This window comes from Camelina sativa, chromosome 15 (assembly GCF_030686135.1).
Source record: "Camelina sativa cultivar CO46 ecotype springtype chromosome 15, ASM3068613v1".
Taxonomy (NCBI): domain Eukaryota; kingdom Viridiplantae; phylum Streptophyta; class Magnoliopsida; order Brassicales; family Brassicaceae; genus Camelina; species Camelina sativa.
In genome coordinates, this window is record NC_141894.1 from 25,110,158 (window position 1) to 25,128,556 (window position 18,399).

Sequence of the window (18,399 nt, forward strand, 5' to 3'; positions counted from 1 at the left end):
CTCACTACTTTTGTACCTTGGTTTTCCACAGAACTTGCAATGCTCCAAATTCCCATCTTCTTTCCAGAAGAGCATACAATTCTCTATACATACATCAATTGTATGGTATGGCAATCCTATCTTTCGCACTAAAGTCTTTGTCTTATAGTATGAACCAGTAGCTTGATTACCCTCTGGTAAAACCTCCGTAAACAATTCAGCCCATGAGTCCATGCATGACTCAGAAAAATTATTGTCTACCTTGATGTTCATGAACCTAGACGCCAACGATAATTGCGAATGACCTTCATGACATCCATCATAAAGTGGATTATTGGCAGCATCTAACATGTCATAGAACTGTTTCGCCTCTTGAGTAGGTTCTTCATGAACATTATCATATCCACTTTCATATTCATGATACTCATTAAAAGGCGTGGTATCATGAAATGCATCATTCACCATCTCAGCATATACATTTCCCTCAAATCTTATTGGTTGACTACCAGGTTGGCTATCATGTTGACTACCTGTAACAACCCGTCTCGTGGACCCCACTAGCCTCACCGCTAGCCCACTAGCCTCACTGCTAGCCGCCCAAACGGACCCCAAGCTGGCCTTGCAGGGCATCGATCCTAACCCATCACTGTGGATATCCCAATCCACCAGTAGGTTATTGGTGCGCCAAGCGTTCCTTGAACCCTGGTCCTCACCCTTTAACAACCTTCCCAGAGGACAAGTTGCCACCAATTGATCTGCAGGTCAATTGGTGGCAACTTGTCCTCTCGGAAGGTTGTTAAAGGGTGGGGACCAGGGTTTGAGGAACGCCTGGCGCACCAATAACCTATTGTGGATTTAGATGAATAGTTCCATTTGTCCAGTGAGGGGTTAGGATCGATGCCCTGCAGGGCCAGCTTCGGGCCTATGGGGGAAAGCTAGCGGTGGGCTAGTGGGGTCAACGGGACGGGTTGTCACACTACCATTACTAGTATATCTGTAGTAGGATAATGACTATTGGTTCCTACCCCTAGCACGTCATAATCTTCACCATGTTCAGACCATACATAATAATTTGGTATAAATCCTTTAGTATGCAAATGATTAGATATTGTCGTACCATGCAAAATAACCTCGTTCTTACATTTTACGCAAGGACAGTAGAACCTACCTCCACTGCTTTGTACTTAAGGTGTTTTCGAAATTCATGAACGGCTCCACCCCCGCCAAAAATTCTTTAGAGATATTATTTGTTCTTCCATCGATCCGATTATACATCCACTCTCGAGATGAATTCCACATAGTTTTTTCAACTCTATTTTTTAAAAACATTTTTTTCCTTCTTTTTTTTTTCCCTCTAGAAAAAACTATTTTTTTTCCTTCTCCTCTAAAAAAAAACTCTTTTCTTTCTTACTTTTCTTTTTCTTCCGTCTCTCTTATTACACACTAATGAGAGCGATATGAATGGAATGGTGAGAGCGATGTGTTATATATAGTATAAACTTTGCGACTACCAACAAAAGCGTCGCAAATTATGACTCATTTGTCACTCTTTAACCACGTAATAGAGACAAAATAAAGGTCGCAAAAGTTCAGTACAAACGGAAAGTTCAACATTTACCACGTTTTTTACCGATATCACTGACCGACTGCTTTGCGACGCCTTTGCGACTACGAACAGAAGCGTCGCAAATTACGACTCGTTTATCACACTTTAACCACATAGTAGAGACAAAGTAAAAATCGCAAAAGTTCAGTACAAACGCAAACTTCCACATTTACCACGTTTTTTACCGACATCACTGACCGACTGATTTGTGACTATAAATGTTACAGCAAACTAGAAGTGGCAAATACGTCGTGATTTTAAGACACCTTTGCGACTCTTCTTGCTGACTAAATCTTCAGTTTTTAACTCGTCATAAATTGCGATCATTTTGGGACTTACTATTTCTTGTCGATACAATGTTCCACGCATAATAGCAACGATTTAGAGACTTAAAGTTGGTGTTGTAAATTTGCGACTGTTTTACGTCCAAAATATTCGTCATCGTTAATCCATCGCAAATATGTCGCAAAATGGTCACAAAAGTTTGCGACTAAAATTTAGTCACAAAAAATAGTCCCAATCTGCAGGTTTTCGTGTAGTGATATAATGATGATTGATGAGATACATCATCTATGTTAACATCCAAATATTGTTTAAATTCTTTTATTATTGCTTTCGCATAAAATCTACATACGGACATTGTATATATATATATATATATATATATATATATATATATATATCAAAATGGCGTAACATGCAAGGTAATTTTTACGTTCATGATATCTTGTAGCGTTGACTATGCCCTATGCATGATCTCTTGTCAACATGGACTTTTCACATCGACTGCTTCTTGAATATGGCTGCTTTTAGCGCTCTTAAATCTTATCTATACTGCTATATATATATATATATCTAGCGACTAGCGATAATAATACAACTTTAAACAACGACAAAAGAAAATTAAAAATCGTTATATTAAATTTGATCTAGTGACAACGTCACCATTCTTCTCCACTTATTCTATAAAAACGACCTTGTGACCGGTAATACTGCCATGGTAATTGTTACTTGCAGCGACTTTGGAATAATCAAAGTTTACTTCTTTATTATAATTGCTAGCTCTAGGAAAATATGACATTTCAATAAAAATAATTTAATGGTGGCGACTTATTTACCAAAGGATCAAGACCAAAATGAGGTTCAACAACTTTTGTGAACGTATGATAAGGTAATCTATGGTGAAAACTTTTTAACGTCACATGTAATCAAATTGTGATTCCAGTTCCATAATTAAAATATTATATGAGGTGGTTCAAGTGGAGATATGATTCGGAACTTGTGCTTTGGTCATTATTTTCAAATGACACTTTTCTGAGAATTAGAAACTAGAGACGACATCCTAGAGATTTATTAAGATAAACATGTACAGAGATATAGAGAAACCAGAATTGGATAAATTTGACGGAAGGACTCCAAACCATATGATAAGAGTGTTATCCTACTTTGTGATATCTTAAGGACCGAACCGAGCTGATCTTATTGCGGATTGATTTGTCAATCGTCATAATCAATCTCACTACAAAGACGGGTGGGTAGCTAACTCTAACCTCTGCTGTTTCGTTCATCCCAAATAACTTATTTTTTCCAAAACAAAAAAGAGTGAAAAGTCTCTAGCTTAAGCGAAGAAGATGGCAGTGAATTACAAAAACACCAAAATTCAAATCAACTTAAGCTTCCTTTATAACGTACCAAACAAGAGAATCAAATATGTGATTATACTAAACTTTTGATTCTGCAAGTTCTTTCTTCAGCCTTGAGCAGGAACCGGTACCAAACTGGGAACAAAAGTACAGTGCAAAGGCCAAGTATCAACCACATAATCTAATATACGAGTTTTACTGATCAACTTACCTTCCCCAAAAACATAAATCCAAGTCTGACCAGTGTTGTCGCAAGAGCACACCACGAGCCTTTAATCTTCCACGAAGTAACTTGGCCTCGAATAGTGTACAGTCTCTACTAAATCCGGCAAGTTAGGACTTGAAAAGTCATGAAATTCATCCAAACCACATCATCACCATTCTCATAGTTAATCATGTTCTCGGTCACCCAAATCTCAATCCTCTATGTTACAGTGCATTGATTTAGCAACGAAAACCGATCTCCCCTAAAGATCCTAAGGACAAGAGCACCCCCATCATGGTTTATCCCACGTGGTAGATTACAAATAGTTTTAAATTCGCTCGAAAGGTCGAATTTAGAAATGTGGTAGCACAAGGGATCGGTCTTTTCACGGAAACAGACCCAATACAAAGTTCCATTCAGGGATACAGCACTTTCAACATAAACAGCGTTTGGGCTACTACTACTAGTAGTACTACCACCAGTTTCTGACTTATAGTATATCCACATATCGGAGGAAAAGTCATAGATTTCCCACAATTCAGGATGATCTTCCTTCCCAGGGGCACAGGCAACCATCTTGTATTTCTTATTTTCGTATACTATGCCATCGAAAGCCATACGATAACGTTTTAAACTGGGCTCGATCCATCTACTCTGCCCCAACCATGGGTTCCAAACAACAGCTCCTCTCTTCTTGCCACATAACAACAACTCATTGCAATCAACCAATTTTTTAAGTTCCAAAGATTCTAAACCGGGAGTATCTAAGGGTAACTCACGTACCCCTATCACGGGATCGATGCTTACCGAATAAATCTTGTGTTTGGTTGCTAGGATGAACCTAAATGTCATCTTGTGGTTGTTAATGAACGCCTTGTCGTCGAAAAGAGCGTTCCATTGTTTCGATACGGCTCTCAAGCGAACGAGAACATTAGGTGGGACACGAGAGAGTATCTCTTCGATCATCTCCCATGGTAGATTCTTCACATGCGCCACCTCTTCACCTTTTTTCTTCAGATGTGTCATCACTTTACCTCACATAGGGTTTTCGTTTAGTTTCTATCTTTTTATTTTTTAGTTTCTATCATATCTCTATATAATTAAAAAAAAAGAGGAGTACGTTTGGATAAATGTCCGAAATCCTCTTGATATTTACTCAAATTGCCACTCAATTATGGCAAAACTAAAACGTTTCTAAAAATTAAAAAGGGCAAATTCGTCGGCCCATACATAAAAAAGATTACCCGACCCGCTTGGATGAGGATCCTCGTCTTTTTCCAGAAACCCGACTTTGTAGTTATTTTGGACCGGGCGTACATAACAAAATTCCTCCCAAAAAAGCCTGCAAACGAAAACAAAAAAGCCCATTACGAAAATATATTTTCCAAACTGTTTCATAATTTCTGAGGATCTTCGTCAGTTTCAAACCACAACAATCACGGCTTTATCATCGCTAATAAAAGATATTCGCTCAATCAATCATTCAAAAATTATAGCATCTTAATCTCCAAAAATCCCTAAATGTTAGTATTGCATAATCTAAACTTCCCCCTTATATCAAACCTAACAACCAAATAAACCTTGATCTTAAACGTATCTAAGATTTTATGCTTTATACATGCAATCTACCCATTCACCTATAAATATCGTCAACAAACGCATAAACTAAATTATCTCACAGTCAATATTTCTCGAGAACAAAGTTTCAAACACAAACCTCACAATGGCTGCTTCCTACGCTTTCCTCCGCGACATCAAACCTTTCAAGACTTCGTGGAAGGTGAAGGTTAGGGTCCTGCATACATGGAAAACATACACCACACAATTTGGTGAAACCTTTGACATGGTACTCGCTGATGTCCAAGTAAGTATAAAGATCATATACTTTTCTAATATGTACACATATAATAACCATATACATATTCCTAATTTATTTGCGGGTCATTTACAGGGGACAAAATCCATGTTTCGTGCAAAAAAGATCTAATATGCCGGTTCGAGAACAGGCTCACTGCTGGACAATGGAGATCCATTGAAAATTTTGGTTTAAGTTTTCCCTCCGGCCAATTCAAACCAACCAGTCATCGATACAAGATGACTTTCATGGCTCAAACAGTAGTGGATAGGATCGAGTCTATATCTGATGATCCGTACCTATCTCTCAGCCGATTTGACTCCGTCTTATCTGGAAACCTGAATCCAAACTTCCTAATAGGTAAAAATCAATCTAGCTCCTAACTCGCTCCATTTATTCAATGGTAATAACTAAATTTTGATCCTCTTTAACCAGATATTATTGGTCAAGTGGTTAATGTTGGTGAGATGCAGACGATAGATGTCAATAACAAGCCCACACACAAGATTGACTTTGAACTCAGGGATGAGAGGTACTTAGCATGCGTATTAGCGACTCTTAAACCTCGCGGCTTATAGTTGATTGATTTTTACATTTAAACTAATAATAGTTTGTTTCAAATTATAGTGATGTGAGGATAACATGTACTTTGTGGGCATCATTTGCTGATCAAATCTATGCTGCTTGCCAAGAAGTTGATGTGCACAGGGTGATTTGTCTTCTTAGATTTGCAAATATCAGACTCTATAATGGTGAGTATTTGCTGGTTTATGAAACTGTTGGATATAATATATTCCAAGATTAAATTTTGCTTTTGTTAGCCACGCCTTCATAGATGTGAGGACTATCTCAAATGCGTTCCATGCGTCTCAACTTATTATTAATCCAGACTACGTTGAGGTTATAGAGTTCATGGGAAAGTAAGTATTAATGAGATGGAAATGTTTTTTATATTTGTCACGAAGGCATAGAATACTATTTGATTATTGAAATTCTTAATGTAGGTTGCCAAATGATGGACTTGCTCTCACTATCCTTGAGGGCAATCCAAATCGTGAACTACAGTTGGCCAACAACAGAGAGTTCTACCAACAGTTTCCGAGTAGGACAATCAAAGAAATCCTAGAAGCCCACGAGGTATTCCTATAAAACCCTCATGTAAAACTCACAGAAATTGCGCTTTATCATATGTTATAACCCGTGAAAATAAGAGTTTTCGATAATGGCATAGGTTGGTAGGGTGAAACTGGTCTGTACTATTTATGCTATCGACTGTGATTGGGCGTGGTATTACATAGCATGTAAAAAGTGTAACAAGAAGGTGACTAAGGTGAAGCCAAACACAGCTGGAAGTGCTGCCTTGGTAGGCAAACCGAAATGGTATTGTGAGACTTGCGATCGACAAGTGATCAATGTGTTAGCTAGGTAATACAACTGAACTACTTATACACCTACTTTTAAATTAATTATCACTATGTTAAAAATGTTGTCATATGTTTAGGTACAAGACACATGTCAATGTCATGGACGAAACATGAGAGATGAAACTGTTTATTTTTGATAGCCCAGCTGCTGAGATTGTTGGCTGTCCAGCCAATAATCTTATTGATGGACCTTTTGATGAGGTAACCTTATTTGAGAAAGTAAGATTTCAAATCCATTGACATGAAATATATATACTAGAGTAGTAATCTAAACTATTACAGATGGAAGATCCAGAAAATTTGCCATCGGCCATCAAAAGTTTGGTTGGAAAAACCTTTAAATTCCTGGTCAATATTCAACATGACAACTTGTGGAATGACTATGATACCTACAAGGTTTCAAAAGTGCTTTCTAAAGATGGAGTTCTCGATGATGATGTGACTGACCTCTCCAATTGTGGAGATAATCCACCTGATGATAGCACCGGTGATCAGGTATGTTACTGCCAACCCTAAAATTAAACTTGAATCGTATTCTATGATCTTTTATCACGAGATTTTCTAAAACTGTAATATAAATTTTTTATTCTGTTATTAGGCAAGCCTGTTGCTTACAAGTAGTGAAGATGTTTCTGAGTCTACAACTCCTTCTTCAAAGAGATCAAGTGTTCATCCAGAACTTCCTGTCGAAACATCTTCAGCTACTAAGAAACTTTGTTTGGACCACATCAACGTTGTTAACATCAAAAAGGAGAAGCTCACAAAGGCTGAGCTTTTGGCTGCGGCAAAGAAGGCTGTTCCTGGGAAGGATGGAGGAAGCAAGGGGGCTGCTGGCGAGAAGAAGTGACATGGTCACAGTTACTGTTTGTTTAAGCTTTGACTTTGCAGTTTCAATTTCCTTTTTAAGTATGAAATAATTGATTCTATGGTTTGGAATCTCTCCATAATAATTTCTGCTACTTGGTTTCCCCTTTGTTATCGTTTGCCTTACAAATTAATATATTTTGTTTTCATGAAGCTTATTTTTCGAAGATTATTTTGGTTTCAAACATTTTTAAGAACGTGATAGCAGTAGAAAGTTACATCAAATTGTTTGACTCTATATCTAAAAGAATTTAGCGTACCATTTAATATAATTAGTAAGAAAGAATTTCCGTGGATAGTATTTTATGTTAATAGTTTAAGATAATTAATCCTGACCTAGATTACTCTAAACATAAAATCTTTATAATTTATATATTTTTATGTATAAGTATAGATTTATATTCTTATGTATAAGTATAGAAATAAATTAAAAATAGAATTACTTGAAAATCTATGCAATAGAACAGTAATATCTACACAACTAATCTTGCACATAAATAGTATACCATGTTTGTATAAACTAAAAAATATATTTGCAAACAAATCTGTAACAAGACAACGAAAATCGGCAAATACTTCAACTGCGTTTGAGATATATTTTTGAGTATTAATTCAATCAAAGAAAATTAGGGCTTAAATTACGGATTTGTATATAGATATTATTAAAACATTAAACAACATCATTGGAAAAGAACTTCTATCAACTTTGTTTTAATGAGATTATTAGTAAAACAAATTAGAGAGTGAAGAATGAATAAGAAGAGAGATTTGTCAGGCAATGGAGTTGATCATGAAAGTGAAGAGAGAAAGAGGAAATGTTCATCTAAAACCAGAGAAGGCGTGGTTATTCATGAGAATTCTAATACTATTCAAGAAAAAAACTATACTATCAATCTTAAAGGGGTTTATGCAAGGCTTTTCACAGATTTGGCTAAGTTAAATACGGTTTCTATTGAAGAATCAATCTATCCAACAGGAAACAAGAGTAATCAAGGAATAAAAGGTAAATAGTTTATTGTGTTTACCTGTTATCTTTTTAGTCCACAATCTTTTGCTAATGTATCCCTGGTACCTGTAGGAAATGTGTTTCTTAAAGATCAAAACAATAATTTATCACCAATTCCCATCCAACAAAGTTTAGGTCCAGTCAATACCAACATATACAAGTCTCCTACCTTGGCGAGTATGGGTGGAGCAAATTTCCAAATAGATACTTTAGCAACTCCATCATCAACGTGTATGTATTCCACTATATCTACCATAAAAAATTTTAATTGTTCAAGTCAATCTGTTTAAATAACATAAGCTGTAATTTTTGAAGTGACAGGGGTAGACCAAAACATTGATCTTTATGGGAATTACACACCTGTGAAGATAAACCAAACATATGCATCACCTGCAGATCATGATTTCTTTGAGTCAATACGAAACACCTCTAAGAAAGGTAAATTGGCTTTCTTACAATATAAATGTGTAAGAAAATAAAGGAGATTACACAAATGTTTGCTTGCTGGTAGTTACCTGTTTTGCAGATGGTAACTCTAATCTGTCTGTCGTTGATATACGACAATACTACACTCCAGTGGGAACAAACCATCGTATTGATGATCTACGAAAGGAAGCTAAAAAATGTAAGCAAAACATGTATAGTACGTTTATAAAAGAAGTAGAGTTTAAGTGCTTCCCTAACCTTTACTGTACAAAACCAGCTACTTTCGAAGAGGGATTACATAAGACACGCTACAATTTCGCAAGAGATAACCCTCGATTATGTACTAATCTATTTGGGTCTGGAGAAACTGTAATTGCTGAAGGTATGTTAAATACCTTTCTTTACTAAAGGAATTTTTCAATCATGCTCAAATGATCCTTATTCAATATTGTCTAGATGTAAGGACAACCTGTCAGCCCAACAAAAATGAGGGTAAAAGGAAGAAGAAAAGAGTAGTAAATCCTGTTTTAGAAGACATTACAAACCAACCTCACTTTATGAGAAGACATACGCAAGACAATCCAAAAAAAGGTAATATTGAAAACCTGCAAAATATTGTCTGAGAGATAAGTTTGTTTTAAGCTTGATTGAAACATTTACTTGAGTGATATTGACAACAAATATATGTTGAAGTTTTGCTCTTGTATTATACCAGAAGCCATTGCTTCAAATACAAGCATGGTAGAGAATAAAACAGAGAATGAAAAAGTGGAAAACTTCTCAATTATTCTCAACGATTTGGCCGTACAACATTACACACAATTATATAGAGTGCTACGGTCGTAACCGTTCGTCTAGTAACCGAACAAACGCAACTATCTAACATGCACCCTTTAATATGCATACACATATCTAAGTATATCTTGAACATGTAGCATATGACCGAACTCAATTATCACTAACACTTCCCCTTAATTGAATTTCGGTCTAACTCTAATTGTCTGTCAACAGTCATGAAGTCTCCATGAACTTCTCTTGCAACCTTCTTCCACTCACTTTCTTTAAGGAAATCTTTCTTTTTCTTTCCTTTCGCAACTGGCTGCATCTCCTTTTCTCTCTTAGGTAAGCAGTTTCCTTTTTTGCTTGGTTTCTTCCTTTGATCACCATCACATTCACATCTCTGTGACTTCTCGTGCGTGAAGTGAAAAATTTTCACGTCTTCTTCGGTTATCTTCTCAACCGGCTACTGCTCCATTTTTTTTATGAGGTAAGCTTCCTCTTTTAGTGCTTGGTCTTGGTGTCTCCATTTAATCACCATAAAGTGCTCCATTTTTTTTCTTTGAGGTAAGCATCCTCCCTTTATTGCTTGGTGTCACTCTTAGTCTTTGATCACCATAACGTCTTCATGACGTCCTATGCGTGAATCTTCTCCACGTCATCATCGGTTAACTCTTTTCAACCGACGTTTTCTCCATTTTTCTCCGAGGTAAGCATCCTCTTGTGCTCCATTTTTTTCCTTCAACAATCTACCTCACTGTGACTGTTAATTTTGCACACGCCACACCACTTCTTGGTCTTCCCATGGCGTCTCTTGTTTTGCTTGTTTCCTTTTCTCGTACCAAGCTTTTCTCCATAAAACGCACCCTCTTTGATACGTTCTTCTCGGAGACTTAAGCGCTTCTCATGCCCTTCAAGATATCTATCAACTCTGTAGTAAAGAGGGTCGATAGATACTTTGTTTGTTCAAGAACAGCAACGATGCTCTCGATCTTTTGCGGCAAGAAGATAACAACCTTTTGAACCAATTGGTAATTGGTCTTGTCTTCACCATGAACTCTTATTTTTGTTGAGTATCTTTTCCCTATTCCTCCAAACAGGTGACTACCTCCGTGTTATAGTCATCCTTCACAAACTCAACCACCACTTTTTGCCAATGAACCTTGCTCTGTTTCATTCAACAGGACTTCTTGTGAACGTCTTTCTCAAGGACTCAACACCACTTTCTACTAATAAGCTTTTTTTTTTTTTTTGCTTTCAACAGCGGCGACATCACGTTTTGCCATATTCTGGTTTAAAGCCAGATCTTCTCTTTTTGGCCGAGCACTGAACATATTATCATACGCATCCTGGTTCCATGAACAAAACATGATTTCATGTGCTTGACAGTGTCGTGAACTCCTCCGTGGACACTTCCTCTGTTTTTTCAATCGCACCCCTTCGGATGACCGTGTAGGATTGCGTCGGTTTGTTCGGAACACTGTCTTCACCACTGGCTACAATTATCTCGTGATTAAGATGGCCTTCATCATAATCCACACCCGATATCATCGTTTCTCCATCAAACATAAGAATCTCTTGTTGAATGATGTTGCCGTGATCTTTGTTTTTGATTGAACTTTTTGCAGGCTTTGTTACGCTTCTCTTTGTGCTTTCCACTGGCCCTTGAATCAATAGAGCTCTGATACCATGTTGAAGTTTTGCTCTTGTATTATACCAGAAGCCATTGCTTCAAATACAAGCATGGTAGAGAATAAAACAGAGAATGAAAAAGTGGAAAACTTCTCAATTATTCTCAACGATTTGGCCGTACAACATTACACACAATTATATAGAGTGCTACGGTCGTAACCGTTCGTTTAGTAACCGAACAAACGCAACTATCTAACATGCACCCTTTAATATGCATACACATATCTAAGTATATCTTGAACATGTAGCATATGACCGAACACAATTATCACTAACAATATATACTGATAGATATGCAAGTACAAGGTGGTAAAAGCAAGAATAAAAGAGTAGTAAATCGGGTTTTACAAGACATTACAAACCAACCTCACTTTGTGAGAAGACAGAGTGAAGACAATCCTCCAAAAGGTAATACTAAAAGCCTGCGATATATGATAAAATGTATGAGTTTGTTTTTATCTTCATAGCAACAGTCACTTGAGTAATATTGACTTTGTAATATATACCAATAGATATACATGTACAAGATGGTTCTAACCATAAAGTGAGAAAAAACAAAAAAAAAGGCTCCCAATTTGGAGGATATTCTTGAGGAAACTACTTATGCTTCTTCAAGTGAAGGTAATATAAAAATTAAATGAATCTGATTATTTGAAAAGCAATTTTAAAAATGAATCTATTACAATGTTGACTTCGATACTTAATAAGCGGTTATGATCTGACAGATAATGAACAGAACTTTGATGTTAGTAGTCAAGAAGACAGTGACTCCGATAATTCAGTGGCCAGTAGTGACGTCTTCGTTGAATCAGAAATTCGGCTGATGGTCCAGAAAATTAGCGAGAGATATAAGAGACGACGTAAAGGTTTCAATGTTAAATCATTGTCTTTAGGTGGATCCAGAAAATTGAATTCAAAAGGTGACAATATATCTCAGAACAGACCAGAAGGTAATATTTGAGAAATAATAACAACAGGACCCGCTGTTTTTTAAAGTTTTGTTATAATCTAATCGATAATTTCTGATTCGTGATGTAGGAACTGAATATTTAGATCATGGAGATCCAACATACAAGTGTGCTTACTGTGGAGCTATGATGTGGTATGATGAGAGAGTAAACAAACAAAGAAGATCAAGAAAACCTAAATTCTCTCTCTGTTGTTTACAAGGAACAGTCAAATTACCATTCATCAGAGAGGCACCAGAGCTCATTAGAGAATCGCTTAGTAAGGACGATACTCTAAGTAGGCATTTTAGAGAAAATATACGAGCATATCCTCTAATTTTTCCCTATGGTGAAGATGGTTTCAGAATTGGAATAGAGAAGGGCTTTAGAGGTGACAAAACAGATACAGAAAAAAAGTTTATTAGTCTTAGACAGTGGTTTGCTTTCAGGATCCAAGAAAGAGAGAATGAATCCCAAACTCTGTTAAGGTCTAAGCGTCTATTCCAACAGGTTTTGGTAGATGCATACACCAGTTTGGAATCAAACAGGTTGAAGTATATTAAATTTAACCAGTCGAATCTAAGATGTGATAATTACGCATCTCTTGAAGCAGCAGCCGAAGGTGGAAACAATAACATGGAAGAGCAGGGGAAGCAAGTTCGAATCCCTGCCTCTTTTACTGGTGGACCTCGCTATATGTTGCAGAGTTATTATGATGCCATGACTACATGTAAACAGTATGGGTTTCCCGACTTATTCATTACTTTTACATGTAATCCCAAGTGGCCAGAAATAACAAGGTACTTGAAGAAGAGCAAATTGAATTCAGATGATAGACCAGACATTATGTGTCGGATGTTCAAGATAAAACTTGAGTCTCTTATGAGAGATTTAACAGAAGAACATATACTAGGGAAGACTACAGCGGGTAAGTATTTTGTTGAGCTTCCTAAATTAAATTCTGGTCTAAGATTTTACTAACAATCTGTTTGCTACTAATGCAGCAATGTACACCATTGAATTTCAGAAAAGAGGACTACCCCATGCTCATATCCTTCTATTCATGGATCAAAGTTGTAAATTACCAACAGGCGATGATATTAACAAGATCATATCTGCTGAGATTCCAGATAAGCTTCAAGATCCTGAACTATACGATGTTGTCAAGGATTGCATGATCCACGGACCGTGTGGTGCTGCTAAACCAAATTCACCATGTATGGTTGATGGAAAGTGTTCTAAATTTTACCCTAAGGTCCATGTTGAAGATACAAGTGTTGGCAAAGATGGATATCCAGTTTATAGGAGAAGAGTATCTATGGCTTATGTAGAGAAGAATGATATAAAGTGTGATAACAGATATGTTGTTCCTTATAATCGTCTCCTATCATTGCGCTATCGGGCTCACATCAATGTTGAGTGGTGCAACCAATCTGGTTCCATCAAGTACTTATTTAAGTATATTAACAAGGGACAAGATCGTGTAGCATTTGTGATAGAACCTAAAAAAAAAACTACTTCAGTTGATAATGGCGAGGGTAATGGTTCTAACATCACAAAGGAAGCAGGGACTGGACATACTTCATCTTCTATAAATCTCGAAGAAAAGAAGAAAGATGAAGTAAAACATTGGTTTGATTGCAGGTATTTGCTTTCCCCATTATTTTAAAAATTAAAAACTATATACTGATTATTGAGCGTTTGTGTAGAAAAATTGATATTCACATTTTTGGCTTTTTAAAGATATGTTTCAGCTTCGGAAGCAGCTTAGAGGCTTTTCAAATTTCCAATACAGTATAGAAGCATACCAGTGATGAAACTTCCATTCCATCCTCCAGGAAAGCAACCAGTTTATTACAAAAGAAAAGAGAACATTGAAGATGTTTTGGAAAGAAGAGCTAATGTGGATTCTATGTTCATGGCCTACCTTAAACTGAATCAGGTTAACGAGTTTGCTAGACAGTTCACTTATGCTGAAATACCAAAATATTTTACTTGGGATGGTAAAATAAAGCAATGGAAGCTTAGGGAGAGAGGTTTCTCTATAGGAAGAATCAATTATGTACCACAGAAGATGGAAGCTGAATATTACATGAGAATACTTCTTGGTATAGTGACTGGTCCTAAAAGTGATGAAGATATTAGAACATACAGAGGTGTTGTCTATGATACATATAAAAAAGCATGTTGGGCACGTAGTATTTTGGAAGACGACCAGGCTTATATAGACAGTATTTTAGAAGCAAGTGCATGGTTTTTTGGACCGCAGCTGCGTAATTTATTTACAATGATGCTTTTAGATGGTTGTTTATCAAGACCTGAGCATGTGTGGGAAACAACTTGGCAAGTATTATCAGAAGACATCGAGAACATGAAAAGAGAACAATACAATAATCCAGGTTTGAGAATCTGTTTTTTTTTTTTAAATAAGAGTTTTAAAGTTATTATAGGTCTGTCTAGGAAGAATTAGATTGTGCCAACTATTATATCACTAACATGTAATATCATCTGCAGCATTGAATTTAACAGAGGATGAGAAGAAGAATTATACTCTCTATGAGATAGAAGAGTTGATGTTAAGCAATGGTGGAATTCTACAAGCATTCGACGATATGCCTAAGCCAACTGATATGGGTGTTGATCATTCCAACCGTCTCATTACAGAAGAAAAGAACTACAATCGTGATTATTTGAAAGAGAAACATGATGAATGGATAAGTAAGATGACATCAGAACAACGAGCTATATATGAAGAGATCATGTGTGCTGTTTTGAAAGACAATGGCGGAGTGTTTTTTGTATACGGCTTTGGAGGGACTGGAAAGACTTTTATGTGGAAAACTTTGTCTGCTGCTGTGAGATATAGAGGATTGATAGCAATAAATGTCGCACCAAGCGGTATTGCGTCTTTGTTATTGGAGGGTGGAAGGACTGCACATTCAAGGTTTTGTATCCCAATAAACCCTGATGATTTTTCAATGTGTAATATCAATCCTACTTCAGATCTTGCTAACATGTTGAAAGAAACATCTTTGATCATATGGGATGAAGGACCAATGATGAGCAGATATTGTTTTGAGAATTTGGATAGAAGTTTGTCAGATATTATGAGAAATGGTGATACTAAGCCCTTTGGTGGAAAGGTTGTTGTGTTTGGAGGTGATTTCAGACAAGTTCTCCCAGTTATCAACGGTGCTGGTAGGGCTCAAATTGTTCTAGCCTCTTTAAATTCATCATATCTGTGGGAACATTGTAAGGTTCTAACTTTGACAAAGAACATGCAGCTTATGTCAAATGGAGTGTCTGATAGTGAAGCAGAAAGTATTAAGGAGTTTTCTGATTGGATATTAGTAGTTGGGGATGGGAAAATAAATGAGCCTAACGATGGGGAAGCTCTAATTGATATTCCAGATGAATTCCTAATCAAGAATGTTGGTGATCCGATCGATGCTATAAGCAGAGCCGTGTATGGAAATTTGGAAATGTTGCACAACGAAAAGGATCCTAAATTTTTTCAGACCAGAGCCATCTTATGTCCAACAAACAAAGATGTTCACACTATAAATGAACGATTGCTTGAAAAGCTTCAAGGTTAGTAAATACTCAACTATATTTTTTTTTTGCAGCAGCTTGCTCATGAAATAATAAATATGTTCTAAATTTATTATATACAAGAGAAGAAATGGTGTACTTAAGTGCTGATAGTATTGATCCTCAGGATAGCGAATCACTAAACAACCCAGTATTCAGTTCTGATTTTTTGAATAGTATAAGACTATCTGGATTGCCAAATCACAGTTTACGTCTTAAAATTGGTGCTCCTGTCATGTTGCTACGGAATATTGATCCTAAAGGTGGTTTATGCAACGGTACAAGATTGCAGATTACACAGATGGGGAATAATGTTTTAGAAGCTTGCGTTATTACGGGGGACAGAGTTGGAGACAAAGTTTTGATTCCTAAGATCTTAATTAAACCATCAGATACTAAGCTGCCTTTTAGGATGAGGAGAAGACAGTTTCCATTAGCAGTGGCTTTTGCAATGACAATTAACAAGAGTCAAGGACAATCACTAGAAGAAGTGGGTTTGTTTCTTCCTCGACCTGTGTTTTCTCATGGACAGCTATACGTAGCTTTGTCAAGGGTGACATCAAAGAAGGGTTTGAAAGTGCTTATCGTGGATAAAGAAGGGGAGCCACAGAAGCAGACAATGAATGTCGTTTTCAAGGAAATATTTCAGAATCTATAGAAATAGTTTGGGTATCCAACATCGGTTAACAGATTTCAGAATCTAATTAAAACAAAGCTATGTATGAGTTTTGAAAGCGAAGTCTTTATTTTTTAAAAACATTGGTCTAGGTTTTCATGAATCGTTAAGAGATATGGATGTTTTTTAAAAAAGATTAGAGTATTTAACCCAGAAGAAAATTTCATTATAAACCAATATTAATTATCTTAATACTCAGATGGAAATAATTTCGTCAAAATATTGTCCTTTACCAGAAAAATCAACAAAATATTTTCCTTCTTTTTTTGTTTTCCTATTATTACGTTCTCACCAAATCTGTTTACTAAAATCGTTGTAGAATATTTTATTCCGATTGAAATCGCGGTATATCCTGCTTAATTTTAAACAAATTTGGAATAAAACCCTAAAAAGCTAAATAGTATAAAATTCTATGTAAGGTTCTAACAATCAAACACATAAGCAAAAAAAAAAAAGGTAAACCTCTACCTCTCTAAGAGAAGAAATAATATGAAAAACAATCAAGATCCACTTATTCGGGCTTGGTTTGATCTGAATGTTACGTGTTCGGAGGCTAGAGATCTTACTTTTGAAGAAATCCCTCAGTTTTTTTCATGGAATCAGAAGCTGAAACTTTTTGAAAGAAAGCAATTAACACTCGAGAAACGAAGGACAACAGATATTTCAAGCAACTTTCATGGTAATGTTTGTTTGAAACTCCTTTTCAGGTATTTGAAGGGACCAAGGAATGATGAAGATTTGAGGACCTACAATGGTGTGCTCTACGACTCATACAAGGAAGCATGTTTGGCCAGAGGTTTACTGGAGGAATGATGTGTGGAAGCATCTAGATAGGGTGAAATTTTTTAATATTTTTATTTACTTATCTGTTAGCATTATTATAAGAAGATGAGCAGGAGACTACAACTGGTGCTACAAGACATCATATCAGAAACCCAATCCGCCTTTGTCCCCAAAAGAGCTATTACCGATAACGTCCTCATCACTCATGAAGCCCTGTATTATCTCAAAACATCAGGAGCTACAAAGAGATGCTATATGGCCGTTAAAACTGATATGAGTAAGGCGTATGACCGTCTAGAATGGGACTTTATCAAAGGAGTCCTTGAAAAAATGGGGTTTCATTAGACCTGGGTGCAGTGGATAATGCAATGCATTTCTACAGTATCCTATGCTTTTCTACTGAATGGATCAGCTCAAGGATCAGTCTTACCTCAAAGAGGAATCAGGCAGGCAGGGAGACCCCCTCTCCCCCTATATATTCATCCTGTGCAGTGAAGTTCTCTCAGGCCTGTGCTCTAAAGCTCAAGAAAATGGCAGCCTCCTTGGACTCAGAGTGTCACAACGAAGCCCCCGACTCAACCACCTCCTTTTTGCAGATGACACAATGTTCTTTTGTAGGTCAGATGCTCAAAGCTGCCTCACCCTAGTGAAGATCCTACAAAAGTATGAAAAGGCATCAGGTTAAATGATAAACAAGGCGAAATCGGCCATCACTTTCTCAACCAAAACGGAGGAGCATATAAAACAGCGGGCTCAACAAATACTGGGAATACAAAGAGTTGGAGGGCTCGGGAAATACCTCGGTCTACCGGAGATGTTTGGAAGAAAGAAACGGGACATGTTCAACCAAATCATAGATCGAATAAACCAGAGAGCTCGTAGCTTCTCCACCAGGTTATCTATCTACAGCTGGGAAAGCCATCAT

The 18,399-nt window shown here is 36.7% G+C and overlaps 2 protein-coding genes, 1 long non-coding RNA gene and 2 pseudogenes across 4 annotated transcripts; 3 read left to right on the forward strand and 2 right to left on the reverse strand.

The window, feature by feature from the left end:
* Positions 1 to 3,335: 3,335 nt before the first annotated feature.
* LOC104748675 (F-box protein At2g14710 pseudogene) lies at positions 3,336 to 4,478 on the reverse strand (annotated as a pseudogene).
* Positions 4,479 to 5,156: 678 nt separating this feature from the next.
* On the forward strand, positions 5,157 to 7,228 carry LOC147927078 (replication protein A 70 kDa DNA-binding subunit B-like). Its single transcript, XM_087487287.1, has 9 exons — positions 5,157 to 5,301; positions 5,385 to 5,648; positions 5,724 to 5,820; positions 5,916 to 6,040; positions 6,124 to 6,208; positions 6,293 to 6,425; positions 6,520 to 6,713; positions 6,853 to 6,913; positions 6,995 to 7,228. Exons 1-9 carry the CDS (start codon positions 5,157 to 5,159, stop codon positions 7,226 to 7,228), a joined length of 1,338 nt encoding a protein of 445 aa, XP_087343413.1.
* Positions 7,229 to 7,286: 58 nt separating this feature from the next.
* On the reverse strand, positions 7,287 to 9,594 carry LOC147927079 (uncharacterized). 2 transcript variants are annotated; one of them, XR_015581479.1, is made up of 6 exons: positions 9,267 to 9,305; positions 9,098 to 9,185; positions 8,943 to 8,972; positions 8,752 to 8,831; positions 8,602 to 8,648; positions 7,287 to 7,539 (listed from the first exon to the last, which is right to left on the reverse strand). It is a non-coding gene; the product is annotated as an uncharacterized LOC147927079 (long non-coding RNA). The 2 variants fall into 2 exon arrangements; XR_015581480.1 differs by lacking the exons at positions 7,287 to 7,539; positions 9,267 to 9,305 and adding an exon at positions 9,558 to 9,594 and having other exon boundaries at positions 8,571 to 8,831.
* A 2,176-nt stretch (positions 9,595 to 11,770) lies between these two features.
* LOC104748676 (uncharacterized) lies at positions 11,771 to 14,799 on the forward strand (annotated as a pseudogene).
* A 222-nt stretch (positions 14,800 to 15,021) lies between these two features.
* Positions 15,022 to 16,673, forward strand: LOC109129145 (uncharacterized). Its single transcript, XM_019236789.2, has 2 exons — positions 15,022 to 16,015; positions 16,099 to 16,673. Exons 1-2 carry the CDS (start codon positions 15,037 to 15,039, stop codon positions 16,671 to 16,673), a joined length of 1,554 nt encoding a protein of 517 aa, XP_019092334.2. The 5' UTR covers positions 15,022 to 15,036.
* Positions 16,674 to 18,399: the final 1,726 nt, after the last annotated feature.